The following is a 23,815-nucleotide window of genomic DNA, read 5'->3' as shown; positions in this document are numbered from 1 at the left end:
ATACTTGGAGGTGAAGTGATAAAAGGAAACTTTTCAGTCCTAACTTCGCCTCTTAATAAATGGCTTTTTTTATTTCATTTAATTTCATTTCACACCAAATTTAGTTATAATTGAAAGGTGGATTAATATAACAAACACAAAATGAGAAACAGAATTATTTGAAAAAATAAATAAATAAACAAATTTTTTAAGTTGATCAATTTGATTGAGAAGCCTAGATTTTCAATCAATATTTTGATTGAAGAAAAGTTATTTAACGTTTAAGTTAAAAAAGCACACCCAACTTAAATCAAACAAAATTCACAAAAATTATTTTTTATTAGACACTCTAAAAACATTTTCACACAAAGGGAACAATAACAAAACATGATATAGCCGGAATGACATTGATATATTTAACTTAAATTAGTGACAAACTACAAAAATTAATTGTGGGGATCTAAGCATAAGAAGCAGGGGTGTGTGTCATTGATCAGTAGTCAGTGATGCTGTGACTTCTTAATCTTCAGAATATTCAAATGGTTCTGGGGGCTCAGGCTCCTTCTCTTCATCTGGTTTCGGTCCAAAGGCTGAAACAAAATCAATTTGAATAATTTTGTAAAGTATTACCCTCACAATTATTGAGGGAAAGCCTCATAAGCCAACTATCACAAAATAACATCAACATAACATATAAGACTGATTTAAATTTTCGAGGAAGAGTTTATTGGCCTTATGTATAAAATACCTTTTACCAAAATCAGCACTACTGTTGTATCAATTAAACAAATTAAAATAATAGATTTAAAAGCATCCACACTCTTCCTCTCATCAGGTAGGACTAGATTCAACTTTTACCTTCCACCTCCCACTAATGGAAATTGTTGTGCAATACTGTTGTTTGAAGCCTATCTTAAGTTTTAGATTACCTACCAAATAATTACAGTTGTTCTAGACAAAATATCTGTTTTGGTATTAAGGATATAAAAAAGGAATTTCCTCTCTTTAGCTAAAACTGATCGAGCAACATTCAATCATCATCATACCTGCCACAGGCTCGACAAGCTGTTCCTCACTGCCACCTTTAGTATGTCTGACCATCACGATGCCTCCAATGGTGACGTCTTTGAGAGGTTGGTAAGGGCTTCCTTCCACCAGGGAGATCACCTTTAACTGTAAAACACCACAACAGATATAAAACATACAAAATTATCATCATGATATCGACAATTCTTAAGCTGTTTTTACACGAGGCCAGTGGGTAGGCAAGTTACGGGCCAGGTTACCTGCTTGTAACGTATTCCAAGTTACCTGAAGCAAGTACAGTAATCTGCACACCAACTAGCTTCGTGTGAGGTGTTAAATTCTGAACAAGGCAAACCCATACAGTTGCACATAGCAATCAATTTATAGATATTTCAGTTCCAAACTCACTAATTTAGTCATCTTGGAATTGGAACCTCGAGCAGTCAAGGTTTATGAGGGTTCACACAGATTTTACAAATTAAACTTGAAACCTTTTTAACTTTAGAGCAGTTTTTTCTTATAATCCAAATTTAAATAAAAACCTTTTCTTATTAACATAGACTGTCCAAGACACATTCAAGGTTTGTGATAAGAAAATAGAATATTATTTACTGCGATGTTGTCTCTCAGGATTATCATACATTTTTTACTTAACAACAATGTTTTAAAGGAGAGATTTTGTGTGAATGTTTAGTGTACTATGTCAATAAAACTATTTTACAAAATGTGGCATCTAAGGAAATAACCAAAGCACACATTCATGTTTAATAACATTAATGCTTCCCATGGAAGATTCAGAACAGATATAACATAGTGCCTACCTGAGCTTTCATCACTCGTGCTGGGTTGTGGAGGATCTCAAAGTTCGGCTCTGGTTTCTTCTCTTCTTTTTTCTCTTTTTCCTCCTTCTCCTTCTTTTCCTTTTCCTTCTCTTCTTCCTTTACTTCATCCTAGAATAAAAGTGTGATGTCATAGACAATTGCAGAACAGTTGGCATACTAACCCATTGCACAGGAATGTACCCTAATTGGATTTTAAAACTAATTTCTTAAGCAACTAATAGATTTAAAAGAGCTAATTACGTTTCACTTGCTTTGCAAATTGAATCAGTTGGCTTGCTCGAACGCAAGTTTTAATTGGCGGTGAAGTTGGACTTTATTATTTCTATATTTTACACAGATCTTGCTTTTGCCTGTTTATTTATCACAAGAAATATCTTTCATCTAAATATTTTTTCTTCCCTTTATATTTAATCTGATAAGTGATTTAACAAGGGTAGTTGTTAGAATATTAAATATTCGCACAAACCTAATCTATTAATTCTTTTAATTAAGTTTTGAGTACACTTCCAGTACTTGATTTGTAAAAAATTATGTGCCGGAACTGTAACCTATTTAATGTATTTATCTATCCATTTATACCAATAGATCTATTTATAGAGTATCTATTTATGCCAATATTTTTATCCTTCTAAAAGAGAGGTACAGGAACTCGAGCACTGCTTCTTACTGCAAAAATGTTGTCAAAAGATTCAGATTATATAAGTGAGTAAAAAAATTGCATTTCAAAATTTTCACTTTTAACATAAAAATGACAAACCACAGTTACTAAATAATTACTTACAATCTTATATCACTGATATTGATCTAAAATTTTGTTCTTTTATTTTTTATTTTGTTAAATTGACGCTGTTGGCTTTCTCGTAGATTTTTCCAAGGAAATGGTCTAAATCCTCATCTTGTTGCTATTTAACCTTAACCTTTTGTTAGATCATCATTTATTAATAGCCAGATGACAAGTGACATATAGTCCATAATCAATTTAGCTGGGAACTGAACCCAAATGAAACTTTTATTTTACATTCCCTTAAGTTTATGGATTTTCATTGAACTGTGATCACATTTTGAACCCCAAACAGCAGTTGCTTACCACTTCCATCTTGTCTGGTACGCTGTCGGCTGAAGCCTTGGATGTGCCGCGGCGCCTGGCCCGGGCGGCGATGCTGAGTACTGCGGTGGTCACTTTCTCTCTCTCCTCGCGCCGCTTCTCCTCCAGGGGTGGAGGGTATGCGTACACAGAGGGACGGGCGTTGCTACGAACCTCCAGCTTGGGCATCTATACAACAAAAATATTTAGGTAATGATTTTGGAGGTTATGTTTCAGAATGAAGAATCCTTTGTACAGTTGGAATTTGAAATGTCAATAATATCTCTCGGTATAGTATTTTTGGTCTAAATTATACATTTAAAATTTGTACAGTAGACTCCCTCTTATCCGGACACCTTTTAACCGGACATTGGTTTAACCGGACTATATTTGGCAGAAATTACATCTCTCAACCAGACAATTTGTATCAGCACATCGGTCAACTCTTCTCATGGGAAAGATTTGAGACCAGTGATCACTTGTCTAAATACAATGCTCTACTAAATTTTAGTCAAATACTGTATACAGTATACATTTAAACGAGTTTTTGGGGATGTTGGTTTAACCGGAAAAACTGTTATCCGGACTAACCTCGGTCCTGAGGAGTCCGGATAAGAGTGAGTCTACTGTATTATGAAAACAAGAACGTTTTGAAAATAAAAAATAAATGTTACTGGGCTAAAGATTAAATTCACAAAAACAAACCAAAAACTGTTTATCAGATTGTGTAAATAACATCTTTGAAATTCTGATCCCTAAAGATTACTGTTGGTTAGTTTATGTAAAACATAAAGCCTCCTGTGTCCTACTAGCTCAATAGTTTTAGCAAGAGAATTATTGCCTTGAAGAGCTAAATTGAACTACGTTGTTTTAACGTTCGTCATTTTGAACGCACCTCGAGATAAAGAGCTAGAGCATTACTTTGCGTTGACAGTTTTGAGCTAAAGCATTACCTTCAGTTGACAATCGAGAACTAAAGCATTTTTTTAAATTATAAGCTAATAGCTAGGGGTATAACTTGAGTTAAGAGTTGAGTACCAGAACTTAGGCTTGAGTTAGGAGTTGATAGCTAAATTAAAACTTCTAGTCAAGAGGTGAGAGCTAGAATATTACCTTGAGTTGACAGTCTAGAGTTAGAATATTACCTTGAGTTGAGAGTTGAGAGTGATGAGACAGGTTGGAGTGAAAGCTAGAGCCAGACAGTGAGCCAGGGGGAACCAGTACCAGTACTGAGTGGCGACCAGCACACCTACCACAGCCAACATGTTGGTGTGGCCTGTGCGAGACTGGAGGGTGAGAGTTACGTTGCGACCACCTGTGTGACACAAAGAAAACATTCATCATTTAAATTTAAAAAAACAATAGTCTTTGTCCAGCTATGGAAATCAATGAATCAAAATGTTTCTGGATTGTCAAGAGGAGACAGTTTGAGCTTATGGTGGGTGCCTTTCCTATGGAAACAGCCTTCCCTATAGCTTCTCTTGAGAATTGGAAGAAAGTCTCTTGGTTTGTAAAAGTTCATGTAAGAAAATAAATGGAGGACCAGTAACATCCCAGGTCTTCCCACAGTTAGAACCTAGAAGAAGTTGACATTTCATTTCCATCTCAATATCATTATTCCTCAAATCCACAAAAAAAAATTCTTTTTTAAACAGTTTTTTTTATAGGCTAGGCCTTACACATTTTATGGAGGATATTTGGAAGTCGATGAATACACAGAAGAGAAGCAACAATTTTGATGACCATTTTAGTCTTAAGAACTGTTTTTTTACATTAATATTAAGTTGAAGTAACTTAATTAATATAGTCATTAAAACTCAGTACCAATATTTGAAGATAAATTATTCTTTTTACTTATTTATAGGGGATAATGGAAATATATAAAAACATAGGCTTACCAGCGTCAATAATTCCCTGGGCGAGTATAGCTCCAAATTTGGCCATCACATCTTCATGTTTGTCTACAATCACTTTAGCGTATAGTGCACGGAAGTCCTTCACCTACAAAATACACAAAATGAAAAACTTTGAACAATCAAACAGCAAAATAAAACCAACACAACAAAATGCAAGTTTTCTAAACTTAAAAGCTATAATATTGAATATTAAAATATATGCCGAGTCTCATGATTTAGTTTTAACCAAAATTGGAACTACTCAAATTTCGATTTTGATCAAAGTCGAGCATAAAACAACTTCACAAAGTAAACAGTGTTGGTAACACCAAAGTTACGCTGATAAACGTAACGTCAACCGAAGCCACAACATTGGCAAGTAACGTAACAACAGAGAAACAGAAACCAATCAGACCGCAAACGAGGGAGCCGGAGCAAAACTAATGTTTGAAGTCAAGCTATTGATCTTTGAAACTCCGCTGTTAAACATTACAGAGTTTGGGATAATGAGTCTTTAAAGTATACTCAAAGTCAAGACACACCCTCTTCAAGTTTTAATTGTTGGAATATCTCATACGGAGAATACCTGTGTCTAACGATTAATTGAGATAAGACCGAGGGGAAAAAAATAGTTAATAATTATGGTAAATTAAATTTGGATTAAGGTTAAAAACCAATTAGTTTCTTACAATTAAACTTATAAAGTTAATAATATTTCTATTGGTTTTATGTCAATTTGTCTCAACAACATCTAGACATCAACATTATAAGTTTCAAAAAGTGTTCCCATGCATTTTTATCACTACTATCCATTCCTGGGACTAGATCACTTGATTGTGATAATGCTCTAGGACAAACTTGAAGTAATTTGTGAAACTTTTCTGGGCTAGAACCTAACATCCTAGGATGTGAAGGTGTGCCATACAAAATATTTCATTTGTGAAATATAGAAACCAAATACTTTTTAACGTTTACACAATATAGTGTCGGTTTGTATCAGTTGTTTGATCAAATATAGAAATAACTATTTATGCTAGACGAGATGAATTTGGAAAATGGCTTTAAATATAACTTGATATGATATAACTCAATTTCTATCCTATACACAATTATAATTATTTAAAAAAAAATTTTCTTACCTTGGGGCATGTTTGCTCTGTGTGTTGAATGAGGATCATAGCGGAGGCGATCAGAGCTCCCTGACGTACAAAATTAACAGGATCATTGGTCATCGGATCCAGCAGAGCGATGGCTTCCTACAACAAACAAACATGCACGTAACAAATTAGAAATTAATATCAAACAAATAAACTACAAAAATGTACAACGTAAATATACTTTGATAAACTTACTTTGTAGTTGTTGCGAAAACAACCATGCAACAGCAACCAAATAACTTAAAAATTAAACATAAAGATAAATGCTGCATGTCGCTCTAATAATAAACTTGTCTCGAAACAGCAAAAGTATTAAAAAGTCCCAAGTTTCTTGTAGAGAGTTTGCTCTTTACTATTATTCTTAGCCATTACAAAGAGAGTGGAACCGATAGACACGGTTGAGAGCTGTTGAAAGTTTAGTCCCGAGTGTTTTCGCATGTTTAAGTCAAGTCAGCAAAGTAGCGCTCCTTACATTTGTATAACTTCTGATAGTTCTGTGTAACTTAAATAGAACATTCTGATAAGATCTAAAAATAATAATGTATTGATTTTTGTATCATCTATTACTTAGAGAATGGTAATGGGCATTTTAAAAATATATTTTTTTATGTGAGAAAGCGGTATGTCTCTAACTATGCAAAATTTTAATATCAAACAAAGCAGTATTAGTACTATGTGAAATTTTGAGTAACTCTGCAATAAAAAAACCATTGCATTACAAATGTTGGCATTGACCTAACTATTATGAGGAGTAAAAGTTTAGTGTTTGTTCAAATATAAGACAGGACAAGTAAGTTTACAATATAATAGTATCTAGTAAATACTTTAAAAAATTCAAAATATTTTTTTTTTTAAGTATGAAACGCTACTTTAATAGAAATGTCACTGTTCAACTTAGCTAACTCAAGTTTGAACACAGGGAGTGCCTCAAAGGGTAATAAGTTACTGAACAATTACCAATTTCTAACTATGACACTTATTATTCTAACTTACTCACAACTAACTAGTCTAACTACACCACTGCTAAAAGGCTACTGCTGCACTAACTGATCTTCCTATATCACCAATAACAAGTGTAAATACTAAACCACTAACTAGGGTAACTATGACACCACTCACTAGTATAACTATCGAACCACTAACTAGTTTAAGATCACTTATAAAAAGACTAACAAAGCAACGCTAACTAATCTACTAAGACCAGTAACCAGGATAGTTATGAAACCACCAACTTGTATAACTACTAAACCAATAATTAAGGTATCTTACACTAACTAGTGTAACTACCACACCAATAACTTCTCTAACTACTGTACCACTATAACTAAATTATCTACCACCCCAGAAAAGTGAGGTACAGAAATAAATTGCTTATAAATCATCCGTGGGCTTTCAGCTCTAACATGTTGTGCCCAAAATATACTTTTGACGAGCAATGAAGAGTCAGTGCGGCGAGCACTGTGTGGTAATTCTTATCGCACAGAACACAGGGTCTTCCTCCACCATAAGCGTTGTAGTACTTGTGGATGACTTATCCCCAGACACCAGAGACTGTGTAAGACACAGCTTAAGTGTAACACTGAATGTTTCCTCTGTACCTTACTTCTCTACGCTACAACAACACTATCAAGTCTAACTAGATCTGATTACAGTCACACTCTTCTCACCTTAAGACCAGTGCCGGCGCAGGCTATCCCCAGTGCCATAGCTGCTCCGTACCTCACATGGGGGTTGTAACTCTCAGCCAATAGTGACACAACACTCGGACATTGCTCAGGGTTTCTGCAACAGACGGATAAATACTGATTATTATAAATCCAGATAGGCCCAGCTGGACATATCTCAACCCACTTATGAGTAAAGGTTGGTTGTGGAATGGAGTGAAATGTTTTGTGTAGCTTTGTTACTGACTAAGACCAGCTGTTTCTTTAGCCCAATGATCAAAGATAGCTGGGCTCAGTTTAAAAAAAATTTCTGAAATTCTCAGGATCGAACCAGCAGCCTTTCAACTGTTAGGTTAAAAGTGAAATATTTCATGTAAAAAAAAATTTAAATTGATGGTTTAAATAATTGTCATCTCTCTTGTAAGGTTATTTAGATCAACGTATTTTCAAAAGTTCCTCTTAAATACTCCTTTCGTAGAACCATTAAATTAATTAAAACAATCTTTTGACCATGAATGGATTATGGTTGTGAATTAAACCAACCATACGATCCAGTCTAAATTAAATTACTTATAACTAGAATTACATTTACAGACAACATTAATTTCCCATTCTTTTAAAATAAATAAAAGTAATATAATTTTGACCAGAATTTGAAATTGCAAACAATCCATTTCAAGACATTCGTTTGAGTAAAAAAAGCTACACTCATTCAATAAAATTAGACAAAATAAATTACATAATAATTTAATTTTGAACCAAATTAAATAACTCATTGGCTATAAGTTTATTACCTTTTCCCCATAATATTCATCCAGTGATGTTCATGACAATAGCAGAGAAGAGACACCTGTTTCATGTAATATCGGACAGTTTATCGTGTCGCTTCCAGCAGACTATGACACAACACCGCTTATCTCTTACACCAGTGTTACTTTTTGAAATTCATTTTTCCATTGAAGTCTCTAACCATCTTTTTTTATCAATTTAAGCTATCGTATAAGTTAATCATTAAGAGACATTTTAAATACTTAGATCGACTTTTTTTAAAGCGAAAATGTTTACATTAATTAAGATAGGCCTACATGTAACAATCTTTTAATTTTTAATCAACAAAAATTTATCAAACCTAACTAATTGCTCGATTCACAAAGACACTATTTTATTACAAAGATAATTTATATACAATGTGGGTATTCTGTTCAACGTTTTTCAATTGGCTGTAGTGTTATATTAGAAAATATTAAAATATAAAATAAAACCGAATCACAATATGTCATTAAAAAACTTGTTTTCAAATATACGTTAAAAGAAGCAAGTTCTGTTCAATGGCAAGTTATTCTTTTCTGTTTTCATTCTAAATTCAATTTAATTTAAAAACCCATGTTTCAACATTTAAGGAAACATTTATCCCAATCCCGTGCAAGGAAGCAATTCTAGTGATGATAGCCTAATGGAGAATGACTCAACAATAAAAACTTTCACGCATCAAGAGCGCCTGCCGATGTGTAGATGCAATGTAGGTACAGCATCTGAATTGCCGCCCCTCCGATTGAAGGCATTTACGTTGTTGGTTTGAGTGTCCAATTAGAAATATTTAATTCTTTTCAACAAAGCACTTAATGCACCATTTTCAGTATAACGCAACCAACTGTTTTAATGACAAAAGATTTAGATGATACATAAGATAACATTAATATTAAGTCAGGAGCAAAATGTAAAATGGAAAACTATAGACTTGTAATAAATACGAAAATAGCTGTGCATCAAATAAACCAACATATTCCCACTATATTTCACAACACTAATACTGTTCAGCAATTAAACCAATTCCCAACTCATAATTTCGTTTCTCCATTTTTACGTCCTGAAACGAAGGTAATTCCCAGCTAGAGTGCTATACATCTCTCCGTATGCAGCTCTGAAGGTATAGTTGTAGCTTTAGCTGGCACGCTGCCTTATTGTAAGCTACGGCGACAGGTACAGCGCTGCTAAAGGCGACAAAACGGCCAATCCAGATTTATAGTTCCCCCGTGCTCGTGGAAAATATTTCAATTGCTAACACCTTTCCTTGTTTACCTTTGGGGGATTTGCCAGCACCATTTGTAACAATAAACTGTTCTTTACATACGGTTGTGGATCGTTATCAGCCGATTAACAAAAAATCAATTGTTTAATGAAATAATATTGGTGAATTGATTAATGTATGTATCGTGTGCAATGTAGAGTTTATAATGTAAAATTAGTAAATTTTGTGTACCAACATTTTCTTTATAAATAAATGTATTTTCAGCGTTATATGTTATAAATCACAAGGCTCTCTTTCAAAATGAGGGAATACTAATTTGATAAATTGGTTGGTAAAAAAAAACTATGTGTAACAACTTATGGACATTGCACAATTACTTGAAAAATATAGGTGATTAGAAATGCGCCTGCATGGTTTTGCTGCATTATTTTGTAGTTTGCAGTTTTTACACCTTTATTCTGTATTTTTTTGGTTTGCTTTGTGACGTATGCTGTAGCTAGATTGATGCATGTTTGAATGACAAAGCCTATTGTATTGTTTGTACCGAATGGTTAATAACATAATTTATCATTTATCACATAGTTGACATTTAACAACTTCTCTGTATAGATATTGGGTGTAAAAACTGTCGTAAAAAGCATGCAAAAACAATAAGGTAGTTCGTATGACAAAAGTTTATATTTTTGAACAAATCCGGATTTGTAACATCAAATTTTGACAAAGTATAAACATTGGCAAATCTTTTTTCACGAATGAATATTGAGACGAATGAAAACCTAACGAAAACATCGTCCGATTTAAAAGCGATCCCCGAAATGAAATCATAACAAATGCTGAGCTGCGTCAGACCATAACGTTTATCAGTTCCCCAATCTTACAATGTTGTTAACCTCGAAACTCGATAAACACAACCATAAACCCTTCATAAACCGCAAAACTGTCGTTATGGCCTTCGATATGGACGCGCTGGATCGGATAAACGATAAACCGAGTAACGGAAGTGATATGGACCCGAGGCGACTTCCGGTTACGAAGTGGCGCGAAAACACAACGCTCCTGCTACCTATCGGACGAGATCGCAAACATCTTCATCACGTTCAGCGGATAATTGGAATGGAGAACTAAAGCGTAACTATTTCGTAATGACTATGTTTATGGCTGAATCTGGAAGAAAAATGCTCTTCAATCCTTTTTAAATAGGTAGTAACGAGTTAAACTGTTAGAAATTTGTATTGGTGGAACATTTTTAGGAACGAGTTCAAGAACACTAGTTTTCAGTTAATTAATATAAAGGTGCATACTGTACATGTTTTGCGATAGTTTAAAATATAAGAGACGGCGAGAAGGTAACGCTATAAAGTAATGTATCGGTTGTTGTTATAGATAAACAAAACCGTTAAACATTAAATTAATTTTCATTTTAAAGGCACACAGGAAGTTCTTTAATACAGCTAGTTTCTCTTTCCCTGATGGTGACGGACCAACATTATTTTATTTTCTAGATAATACTCCTGGCTCAAGCCGGATTCCAAACCACCGGATTACGATAGTTTCAAGTAGTTTTACAATACAAAGGTATTTAGCAGGATCTGAACCATTACATAAGTTCAGAAGTCTGTAAGCTCTAACAACTAGATCAGCTGCGCGTTGTCACATGGAAATCATAGTAGATCATCTGTAATCACCCAACCCACCCATACCTGCCCTGCTTAGCATAGCCGGGATTTGAGAACCACACGATCTGCATTACCTACATTCAACTGAACTGCGTTACCTACATCACCCATCCAAGCCTCCCCCGTTATAGCGGCAAAGATGACAATCATGTGAACTACATTACCGACACAAGTCAGTGCTGCTCTGCCTAAATATCCGCAATACTTTCCCACCCAAACCTGCTCTGTTGATAGAGCGGAAAAGCTGAGAACCGCGTGCACTGTTTTACCCACACACGCTAGTGCTGCTCCTAGCGGTCATCTGCATAACTTGTAACGGTATTGTTAATTAATTACCACTCGGTTATTGGCGCTATGAAACGTGTTATATTGATCGCTGTCGAGGCCTACTCTCTGTACTCTCAGCTTATTAGTCTCATAGTCTGTTCAAACCAGTCTTATCAATTTATACAACTTTTGGTAGGGCATTGATTGAGGCTTCCAGGTGTAGGCTAATCCATAAAAGGGTTAACTATTCAATTTCGTTTTCGTTATTGTTAATGCAAAGATACAGAGGGTTATTTTTTACCTTTGTAAAAAAATCCTAAGGCATGAAACGTGTATATCAACTTTAATCAAGGCAATTGTAGCAATTGTAGCAACCAATATTATTTGGGGAATCTTATTTTAATATTAATACATAGTTACCTATATGTTATTTCTTTTTTCTGGTTTGCTATGTGTTAGTACAATTTAATGAGAGGAGAATATTGTTTATCTGTTAATGACAAATATTCTTCATATATTTCGAGCAACATTTTAAGTCATTACATATCAACAACTCAACATGTACCGTAAATAATTTTCTCGGACGAGGAGGCTGTCTCTGTAGTGCACGATTTTCTAAAAAAAGCTCAAGCGATATTTAGTGGTCGTATTACAAATTATTAATACGAAATTATACGTGTAATTACGGTAATAATCAAGGAATAATAATAATCTTAAAAATATACTTGGTGTTAGAATCTGAAATGTAAAAATTGGCTTGTCGGTAACAAGACGGGGCTGGTAACAAGAGACATCAAGACAGCAGAAACTGACGTATGATGAGACAGCAGCAGCTAAGGTGGCTTTGTTCACACTACACCTAACACTGAATATACTGAGGCAATGTAATGTCAAAGTTGACTTGTTGGTAACGAGAGACATCAAGACAGCAGAGACTGACGTATGATGTGACAGCAGCAGCTAAGGTAGCTTTGTTCACACTACACCTAACACTGAATATACTGAGGCAATGTAATGTCAAAGTTGACTTGTTGGTAACGAGAGACATCAAGACAGCAGAGACTGACGTATGATGTGACAGCAGCAGCTAAGGTGGCTTTGTTCACACTACACCTAACACTGAATATACTGAGGGAATGTAATGTCAAAGTTGACTTGTTGGTAACGAGAGACATCAAGACAGCAGAGACTGACGTATGATGTGACAGCAGCGAGCAGCAGCTAAGGTGGCTTTGTTCACACTACACCTAACACTGAGGTGGCTTATTTTACATTCTTGCTTATTTTGTATCCCTATTTGAAAAAAAAAACAGAAGGTGAAGTATAAATGTTTTACGCTTACTATTTTCGTTAAATAAATATGATTAGCTTGGACGACGAAAATTTAGTTAGGATATGGAGCACCTGAAACAGCTGTGTTTATTTTGCAAAATGGTATGATGATATGTTATCAACGTTATCAAGTCATGTTTGAAATCACGTGCTTTAATTACAAATTACCAACAATCACTTATTTATACATTCTGGATAAAATGTATAAAAATTCAACACGGAGGGTAAAATTAACTAATATTACGTAGCTAAAACAACAGCAATACTTCATGACTTGACACACAATACATTACAATTTACGTGAAAATATTTCAATTGTGCTTCGTATTGGCTGAGCCACCAAACCAGCTTTATACAAAGCAATGATCATATTAAATTGTATGATCTAATCTGTCCAACCACTATCAATAAATCAAATTACGCTAATTAATTCGTCTGTACCACCATGATAACCTCCAAACTAATTATGAACATTTGCAACTGCGTGTTGAGAATCAAAAGTAAACCATTAGATTAATTAGTGATGTGGATTGATATTATTTAGTTTGTAGCCCAAACACACACGGGAATGCAAACAAACTGTGTAAGAAACCAAACGTAACTACCATATGATTATAAGGAGCACAGAAAGAAAACCCTTAATTCCCTTAACTGTCACGAAGAAATAGTAATAACGATATAACAATATATATTACTCGGTATAGCAAACACTACCATCCAGGAAAAACTAACTTAATTTCTTACAAAAAACATGTACTTTTCACAATTTATTCAAAAAATAAATGGTGCAAAATAAAAAATAAATAAACAGTGCACTATAAGCTGTTCTAGCTGCGCTGCGATCCCATGGTTACTTAAAGCCTGGCCCTCAATAAAAAAAAACAATTTATTCAATAGATTTCCAGCTTTTATAAACATAATATAATTCATATTTAGGTATAACATGTTTATACACGAATCAAAATCCTTATACAGTTATATTTTTTTGCTAACAATCTGAATTTAGAAATTACTAACAGTTAACTAACCCAAACTTAATATTGGAAAGTACAGTAGTATACAAATTAAAGTTTAAATATATAAAAAAACTGCATTATTCAGGTTAAAATAATATTTTGCTCAAACACGAATTCTAATAACATTTTCTCAGACATTTAATTTTCAGTAAACATGTGGGCGGCAGAATGGATATCGATATAGGAAATCGAAAACCTTGCCCTTTGTGGAAACGATACGCTTTGCCGATGAAACTGTTCACATTTAGTTAATTGAAAACTCCCAAACAGACTGTAGTACGGGACATGTCCGATTGTACCTTCATCTCATTAACATTTTAATGGGAGATCGATTGAACGTGTCGCTTCACCCGACAACGTTCAACCTAACGTAAAAGAATGGCCAATTAAGAGTATTTACTTTGCGGTTCGTATGTTTGGTATTTCGTTGTGTTTGTTGGTCTTAATTGCGAAAATCTAGACGTTTTTTCGTAAAGTTGTTGTTAAATATGTTTTTATTTCAGTTACTTGATGTCAGCGACATAGATTGTGTATATAATATATATAATTGCTCAATATGGTTGAGGTGTGAGTTTTAATTCAACACTCTACTCTTTGTATTTGGTATAAGTGTATAAAAAACCACTCGTATATTATCAATATGGTAAAGAGCATTGGGTTCACCCTATTGAGCAAGAATGTTAGTACTAGGCTGTTTGTAGCAGCTAGAGCTAGTCGGATAAGAAATTATAAACCTAACACTATACGGCCGTCAAAATACCACCAAACACCCCGTGGTCTCGTGCAACTGAAGTCTGCAACGCAACTGCATCGTCGGGCCAACGGTTGTATGTAACTGGTTTCAAACGTTTAGAAATCGCATACAACCAGTTGCGTCGTGTGCAAAACAGTTGCACGCGCAACTGGTTTTCAACGACAGTTGTAAAATAGTCACACCGTGTGCTCTGGGCCTAAAACGGAACACTACTGATCAGCTGTACAGCTCAGTTATTGTTATTATTTGCTCAATAAAAGTTACTATCTCTTTTCTTTAAAATGTGTTCTGTTAAGTTTAAAACATGCAAAATCATTTCAATGCTTCACTATCTATCAATACAGACACTGATACTAAGATAGTACAATACTACTTTACTACAATGAAAGTACTATCACGGCCTGGTACTATAGTACAATTACACCACTGTACTACAATCATACTACAGTACTATAGTTCAAGATACTACTTTAATACAACAATACTACAGTACAACAGGAGACAGTCAATATCCTTGATGCATTACTAAGACTGGAACCTGTTTCGTCACTCAGCTTAATGTATAAACAAGATACTGTCTGACTAACTAATCAATGATTAATCAATAACTAATCTAAATCCAAGCCATTGGCTTGGTAATACTGTACAAGTAGATTTCTCGTCGTATAGAACGTTGAGTTTGTTTTGCCAAGTGTTTTTGATGTCCAGGAACTCTTAAGTGAATTGATGTCAAAACATTTCGCTCATATTTTACGGATTTTGTTGTTTGCTATACACTATATTGTCAAAATATAAGAGGACGATCATTATTATTCCGTTAAAAATTGAACTAAGTTTAAAACAATAATGATTCCCGCTACACAACAGACGAAAGATATGTAAATTACTTCAGTCAATTCATAAGGACGATTCTGTAAATAATCTATAAGGAGTATGTTTAGTGATTTTTAATTTTGTAAAATAATTAGAACAAAATAGAACAGCTTCGTTGGACACAAATATACTTTAAAAAGATCATAATTTTTTATAACAGAAAGATGTACCCTATATATAGACTATGACATATACACATTTTGCCTATTAATTATAACATTTTAGCTCAACTTTTCAGTTATTGATGACAACATCATAATCAAAATCTACTATGGAAGTTTTATTCCAAAAAATATGTTTCGAATGGGCATATGAATTTGTTTCACAAATGTAAATCGCCGAGTGGAAAAACTTCTATCCACAATATTTAAGATAGGGAGGACCCAATTCCATATTGATCAGATATCCAGACCAAGTTTCACTCAGCAAGTTGGACTTAGGTCAAGTAACCCCCCTCTCCCCCCAACATACAACCCCCACAAGTCTGTCAATGTGACACTGCCAAAATGGAATCTAGTTGACGGTGTTAAATTACTTAAATTTGTCTCAACGTCAAAGGCAATTACCCGGTTGAATTAAGGAGCAAGACAATTTGCACTTTGGTGCCCTTTGATTCCGTTAATTGCCCTTTTGTGATTTTCTTCAAAGAAACACTTCCGATAAATACGCGCGCTGATCTTTACTTCAAATTTAAGACTCGTAATGCAGAAATTTCAGAGGATTTATATATATCACGATGTTGACGTTACGGCTAGGATGATATGGTTTCCTAATAGGCAAATACTGTCTCGTAGCTGTAAAAAAAGTTAAAAAATAATTTTTAACTATTATTAAAAGTTAAAATCGCATGTGAAAAAGACTAATTTACGGATTTTCAAAAATATTATTTAAAAAACAAAAATTTTGTTAAAGGAAACAATTACGAAGTTTCAGTTCGGCCAGTGTATATTTTGGATCTTTGTGAATATTTTACAGTTTATTTCAACTCGATAAACACTTTAATAATGTAAGGAGGGTTTTTACTCTGTTTATGATTGTTGTAAATCATATGTTTTGAGTAATTGTTATTTAGAAATATTGAATTTTACGTGGAGTTAGACAATACTAACCTTGTGTAAGTGGGTTTTACAATTACACTTTGCACAAATTTTTCAAAATCAATTTTTAAGAGACAAGATTTTACACTAATTAACATTCTTATACTACTTATAACAACACCTCAGAACTTTTAAAAGGGTAAATCCAAAAATAAAATTCAAAACGGTCTTCGTAATTTGTGTACATAGATTAATGATGATCATTCTGAAAATGTTCAGCTAAGTTGGTCCTGTGGTTTTTGCATAATTACTGGCCACTCGTTGCCTAAAGATTTTCTGGAATTAATAACCTATTTAGCCATACTAATGTGGTATTGTGACTTACTAAGAACCAAATAAACCCCTTTCGATTTTTAAATAAGTAAAATAATCATCAACAAATATTTTTACAAAATCAGCAAAACAACAGTGAGTTTGAAAATTATTTTTCAGAATTGATAAGAAAAGATGGTGAAATCTTCAGCAAATTTCAGCTGCGAAACAGCCACTCGAGGTTCGATATCTTTCAATAATTAAACTGATCCTCGGACGAGACCTGCCTCTGAGGGATAATTACCCCTCCCCTCCCCCTGACACTCTGCGAGACCAAAAATTATTTTCAAATTGAATTCAGAGACTGGAGATGCATGGGGTCGGCTTTAAAAACGTTTTATGAAAAATGTAAAAAAAACCTTGTTAGATAAATATGTTATGCATATGTGTACCGTTATGTGAATCACGTGTGTTTGTATTCACTTTGGTATAAAACATAAAACATTTAGTTTGTGTTAACGAATATTAAGTTCAAACATTTCAAGTGAATACGATCGTGTTTCAAACCAAAGTCTTTAGCTTGCCCACGACGTTCGTCCCATTTAAAGAGGATTCTGCGGTGAAATCTTTTCGCAATATCAGTGATTATAAATATTTCGAAACAATTGTATATTTAAAGAAATGTTATGTATAACGAATTTGAATTTTATTTGCTTATTTTTCTAGTATATTTGTGTATATTTTCATGATAGAAATGAAATATAGGTTCAAAAGGTAAATTCCTCTGTAAAATTTATTTTGTTAACGAACGAAGCAGAAAAAACATTCTCACTACGTGAATCTTAACAGATAGTCTCCATTATCAAAAATTACAGCTCTCTTCAAGAACAACTGGTAATACTGCGTTACATAAAATGTTAAATGAAAACATTACCTATATTTAATGAATTTTCAATTTTATGAGGCATTTCGCCAGATGGCATCACCAGACACATGTTTTGTGATGTGTCTTATGATAGCTGGCAAAAGGTCTCATGAAAATAAAAATCAATTAATATTGGTGATGTTTTCATTTTAAATTTTAGATAACACCTTATTATGAATACATTATCATTTTAAATATCTGGTTAGGAAATTAACAAAAAAAAATTCAACAAAAAACGCAGCGTATTATCTGAGGTTCTACATAAGAAGACATTTTTGAACAGACACTTCCATTCCATACCGCCGCGACTTCCGGCTTTCTTCTTAGCTTTTCTCACGTCTTCCCTTCAACAGTGAGATCCGAACCTGTATAACAGGGGGAAATACGAAACACGTTAAAAATTATAAAATGCGAGAAAACTACGTATTTTGAGTAATGTGAGCTGTTATAATAGGTAGTGCAAGTTATTCCAGCTTATATCGTAGATGGTTTACTAACTAAATTTTAATTTTTTTAATAACCACGTAAACTAACAGACAACATTTGAAATACAAAATTGTGACAACTAGCCATGTGAAATAGAAACAAAAAGCCGATAATGCAATGTTCGTGTGGTTGGAAAGCAAAACTTTATTTCAGCGAATAGCTTGGAAGGTAACATTTGATTTATTTCGACGCAATTCTATTTCAAAGTGTAAACATTGTTTTAAATAACGGTTGGAGAACAGTTTAGTTCACCGACCTGTGTGGGATGTTTCAGATATGATTGATCGAAATACAATCAGCGACAATACGTCCTGCTCGGCGCTGTCTGCGAAATCACCGTTCTTGCATAGAAAATACACGTTATGCAAACCAAACTGATATGCAATATGCAATAAAGCGTGGTGTATTACGTTTTTGTGGTCAGAAACTAGACCCAGCAGCCCTTATATCGGGTGTAGCCTAATGAATGGTTCTGACTAAGGAAACAGCTGACTTTTGTCAATAACAAAATCACACAAGGCAGATCACATTCTATACTTATCCTTCACTCATATTTGGGGTAAAATACACTTAGCTGAATCCCTATAGTAACTAGGAATAGTAATATTTAAATTAAATATATCCCTCTCTATACGCGTATCCGTCTTGCATGTCACAAAAAAACTCTGTCTGTGAGTCCAGTTTTGTTTGAAAAATTACATCACAGCCCTTAAAAATATTAGTTTCATCTACAAAATCAACAGCATTCCTATATAATCCGACTAGAACTCGTAGTTTTATTTACAGAAACAAGGGTACGTAAATAAAAAGTTTAAGCTTGGAAAATTGTATTTACCTACGACCGTTTTTTAAAGTAGCCATTTCAGTCCAGTTCTTAGAATTGAAAAGTTTCACTTTACAGCTGTTTACTTTCATATCCGCATAGTTTCATTTCATATCCGCATAGTTTTCTCATATCCACACAGGTAACGGACCAATGAGGTTCAAGTATTGAGAGAAAAGAATTAAAATTGTAATGCTTCGAACGTCAACTAATCAGCTGATCAGCTGATCAGTTGACCAATTTAATTGTTGATCCGACTTGTTCATGTTGATACTCGCGTATTCTTAATTAAGTTGGTGGAAGTCCAAAAATAAATGAAATATTTGCCGAATTGTACCTGAGACAATATTATTTATGGTAAGAATGCTGCTAGCAATGTAATATTTAACGAAGTTTAACAAACACGTAATTACAGGAAATCAGCTGATTATACAACAAGTCGTTGCATCACTTTCAGTGGTAATGACAATACACGAAAACATAACCTCTCTAAAAAGTTATCAGTAGTGATTGTTAGTAATTAAATCCAGATTGATAGTAATTAAAAAACGGTCGTAGGTAAAGTAGTGTACGCAACTCGCGTTAATAGTCTTTACGACACTCGTCGAAGTTTTTAAGGCACTCGCCAAGGCTCGTGCCTTAAATTTTCTACTCGTGTCGTAAAGACTAACTTAACGCAATCGTTGCGTAAACTACTATTTTTTATGTATTAACGACAATATTCTTCGATTCACGTGGTTCGTATTTTGTATGAAACTTAAACTTGCCCGAGAATATCACTACCAAACTACGTACCGTACCGTCGAGCCAGGATATTCGATTTAACTAGATGTAACAACCATGAGTTCAACGTCAAAATATTTACTCTACAGTTTTTAAGTAAGAATGTTATGTCAAATGATATATCACCTCATACATCAAAGTAACTGTTTCTGATTGGGTCACAAGATTATGCTACTGATCCTTCTGTACTAGAATCACCTTACCCGCTTCATTCAATTACGTACCGTACTCAAGTCTCTTCAACATTTAATTCTGTAATTTTCAATTTTATCATTTCGTATTAAATTTTTACTTCCTACACCCCACTTTTTATTTAGTCGATAAGCACAACAAAATATATATTTCTCATGGGAAACCAAAATGCATTATTTGTCAAAAGTTGCAATCAAAGTTCTACTACAAACAGATTTTTACTTTTTATGGAAATTGAACATATTGCAAAATACATGACAGTCTCAATTCAAAATGCGTTTCGCAGTCGTACGCGTATCCTTAAAATATTCCAAGCAGGATGTTCACTTACAATTTTCCTTTTGTGATTTCACCATTGTATTGGTAGACAGTGGACTTTCCTCTTGCAAATATTGTATTGTGTAGCATTGCCGAGTTTCCGTTCAATTTAACCTACGAATGGGCATCAATAGCATCTGATTGCTGATGTAGAATATACGTTTGGCGAAATGCTTCTGGATGCTTCTTTAACTTACAATTGAATTGCAAATGTGAGTTTTGAGCCAACTGGGTTTCAATAACATTGATATTTAAGAAAATATACCTTGATATCTTAGGCAATACAATAATATATGAATTAGAACGCAAACGTTCATTTGTTAAAAGATGTTACAATGTTACTCACACTGTTACACACTGTTATGGTTATTCACTGTTTATTTTTTAAATAAGAATTTATTCCGAGGTAAATACTACGATACAATCAAATGTATTTCAACTAAATCAACTAATTCAATTATTATACCCAAATGTATGAGCGACAAAGAGTGTATTTCGTTCTTTGCACCTAGTACAACTGATTTTACACTATTAAATCAGGAGTAAGGACCTACTAATAAAAGGAGAAACTACATGTTACAGTATTAATAATGTGAAAGTTACATAGAATAAAATGTGCAAGCATAAATTCATACAAGTATATTTTTCATTATTCTGTTTCCAAAATGTCGAAATAACTATTATTTCAGAGGGTTTAGTACGAATTATCAATCATACTAAAATTTTCAAGAACTATCGGCGATCTGCAGATATCTTATCGAAGGTTCTGTTTGGTAGGAATCTCACGTTATCGAACATAAACACGTAAGATTTTGTTGACCGATATATCAGTCCAGGTTTTATTGTTTTATGTGCAGCGCTCCTGGCGGACAGAGAGGTAAAACGTTTGTTGATTTTTGTAACTCGCCCCCGGGGAAATCAGAGAAATCGCCGATATGAACTGACGGGTCGGAGATGACTTTAACTTTGTTTCTAAAAGGTCTCAGATTAGATTAGGTAAAGCCAGACTGTCCTTGGGGAATCGTTTTGTTTTACCAATGAATTACTTTTCGTTTTATTTCTAAATGGAAAAAGTACCCGGTCCACAATATCACGAAGTGAACCTTTGATCGGATCGTTTGATTTATCGAATGATTATCTCGACAGAAATCGATTACTGCTGTGTAACCAGTCCTTGCAGAAATATAACGATTACGTCTGTAAATGTTTTGAGATATTCCTACTCGAATTTCTACAAATACAACTTATTTCAATTAACTTAATCATTTGAAATTATTTCAGTTAAAGAAACATTCAGAACAATATCTCTTCAAAGTTAAATTAAAAATGCTTGGTCATTGAGGTCTAAATTTTCTCATACTATGAAGGAATGACGAGATACCAAAAAGAACCATCAAAAGGTACACCGTACCTTTTTACATTCACGATGTAGTTCAAGGTAAGAAACCTCACGCCATAGCTTCGTAATGGATCATCTGTGATTCCCCATTTTCAAGCTGTAAGCAATTGAGTACTTTAAAAATCATAGATGCATTCTAAACGCTCCCAATCAGGAGTCAGAAGTCAGAAACATTTTATTCTGGTGTAAAATAAAACTAGAAGGAAAAGCAGCTAACAGAGTAAATCTCAGTCTGAGGCTGGGATGCTTTTCGGAATTATAAAACATAGATCACAGAAGAACTGTCCAGCAGCACTGAAGTCTTTTCTCCACCGACAACATGGTAACAATGATCGAATGAAGAGGAACTGTCGTCAGTCGCTGCAACGACTACACGGCCTAGTATGGACACTCAATTCGCTTGGACGGACGACCGATCGATTTTCCTTCACTCAGATAGGACGCCGTCTTACGAACTGTTGGAAATAGCAGATTTTGCAGGGTTGAAAAAAAACTCCCTCATATACTTGGTAATTCTGACTGCAAGGTTAAACAAAATTAAGTCTACGCACATTTATTTATAATGTTTTGTGTGGACAGAATTCTTTACTTCTTTCCTGAAGTTTTAAGTATTTTTAACTGTGTACAAATCAACGAAGACCAGACGACGGAAATACACTGAATAAGCATGATGATATTGAATCTTTACTAATTATTGACGAAATCGGCAACCATAACCAAAACAGCTCTAAATATCCAGCAACTCAACATTCCCCATATTCTGTATTTACACATACACGTCTGTCACCGAAACCAATACACCAACACCTTTAGAATTTTATTCATAAAAATACAACGAGCAAACCTCAATTACAAAATATTTGATTGAAAGACGTGGTGCCTGACACGCGAAGAGGATTGATTCGTTCCAGAGCGAAGAGTTTGCGGTCGCTCACTGGACCGTAAATACAAATTGATCCGAGTAAAGGTTGTAGCGTGGTCATTTATTTTCACAGAAAAGTAATTTGTGTTGTTTTTAAGCTAGACTAAACACGATAAACGTTAAGTTTTTGGGTGAAAATTGTGTATTTCATATTGAAATTTACGTGTTTGAATCGCGCCTTTTAGTATATCTCGCTGTGCAGATCAAACGTGTAAACTTTTATCTAAAAGAGTTCGCAAATCACCCCTACATGGGAAGAGGGAAATATTTGTTATTTTATAAGATATAGTACCTGGGGACCAAGCTTTGCTCGGGGAAAATCATTAGTACTGTATACTCTCAGAGCAATCTTTTAAAGTTTACAATGTCGGTACTATTTTTTACACCCATCGGTTACAGAAAATGCAAAAGAGATACAATAAACACGTCGTGTACAAAATAATCATTATAGAGATCAAACTAATTCGCTTTTCTCAGATTTTCCACTGATAAATGTTCAATGAATGTATCAATGAATACATAGGCAACATACATAAACAAAACAACATTCTTTCGCTTCTCTACGTTTCCCTAGAACGCTTTAAGTTAATGTTATTGATATAATAAGCTAACCTAGTCGTATAGTTTCTCTTATAATTGACCTATAACCCTCCCTCCCCCCCCCAAAAAAAAAACAAAAAAAACTGGAAATTCGCCTACTTAAAAATGCGACAGGTGTGTTTATAAATTCAAAGCAATATCTCAGTAAATTTATCTTTCGATAAAACTGTCATCCTAACACAAATTAAAAAGTGTCGCATCATAAATTTTAGTTTCGATAAATGAATGCAAGTTAAGCCATTATTCCCAATTTGGACTGAAATCTGAATTATCTTTGTCAAAACTAAATGACTAAATCGTAGGGAAACAAAAAACGATAATTCGACAATAATCGTAACAATTTCCAACAATCGCGTGGCTGCATGTAAGAGTTGCCTCCACATAATTACCTTCCATCGCTCGACGTACTCTAGGAGTCCCATTA

The 23,815-nt window shown here is 34.0% G+C and overlaps 1 protein-coding gene across 1 annotated transcript in view; it reads right to left on the bottom strand.

The window, feature by feature from the left end:
* Nucleotides 1-372: 372 nt before the first annotated feature.
* Nucleotides 373-23,815, bottom strand: part of LOC128991696 (26S proteasome non-ATPase regulatory subunit 1-like) — a 218,485-nt gene continuing 195,042 nt past the window's right edge. Inside the window, exons 13-20 of the mRNA XM_054414794.1 lie at nt 7,651-7,765; nt 5,966-6,082; nt 4,830-4,932; nt 4,077-4,246; nt 2,935-3,120; nt 1,827-1,955; nt 1,026-1,152; nt 373-569 (exon numbers count right to left, since the gene is read on the bottom strand). Of these exons, the coding sequence (XP_054270769.1) occupies nt 499-569; nt 1,026-1,152; nt 1,827-1,955; nt 2,935-3,120; nt 4,077-4,246; nt 4,830-4,932; nt 5,966-6,082; nt 7,651-7,765 (1,018 nt within the window). The 3' untranslated portion in view covers nt 373-498. The remainder of the gene's footprint in view (nt 570-1,025; nt 1,153-1,826; nt 1,956-2,934; nt 3,121-4,076; nt 4,247-4,829; nt 4,933-5,965; nt 6,083-7,650; nt 7,766-23,815) is intronic.

The sequence above is a fragment of the Macrosteles quadrilineatus genome, unplaced genomic scaffold (assembly GCF_028750875.1).
Source record: "Macrosteles quadrilineatus isolate MER2022 unplaced genomic scaffold, UCM_ALF_1.0 Scaffold_4__1_contigs__length_99947679, whole genome shotgun sequence".
Lineage (NCBI taxonomy): Eukaryota > Metazoa > Arthropoda > Insecta > Hemiptera > Cicadellidae > Macrosteles > Macrosteles quadrilineatus.
Note: the sequence above shows the minus strand (reverse complement) of the source record. Positions and strands in the feature narration are given on the sequence as shown.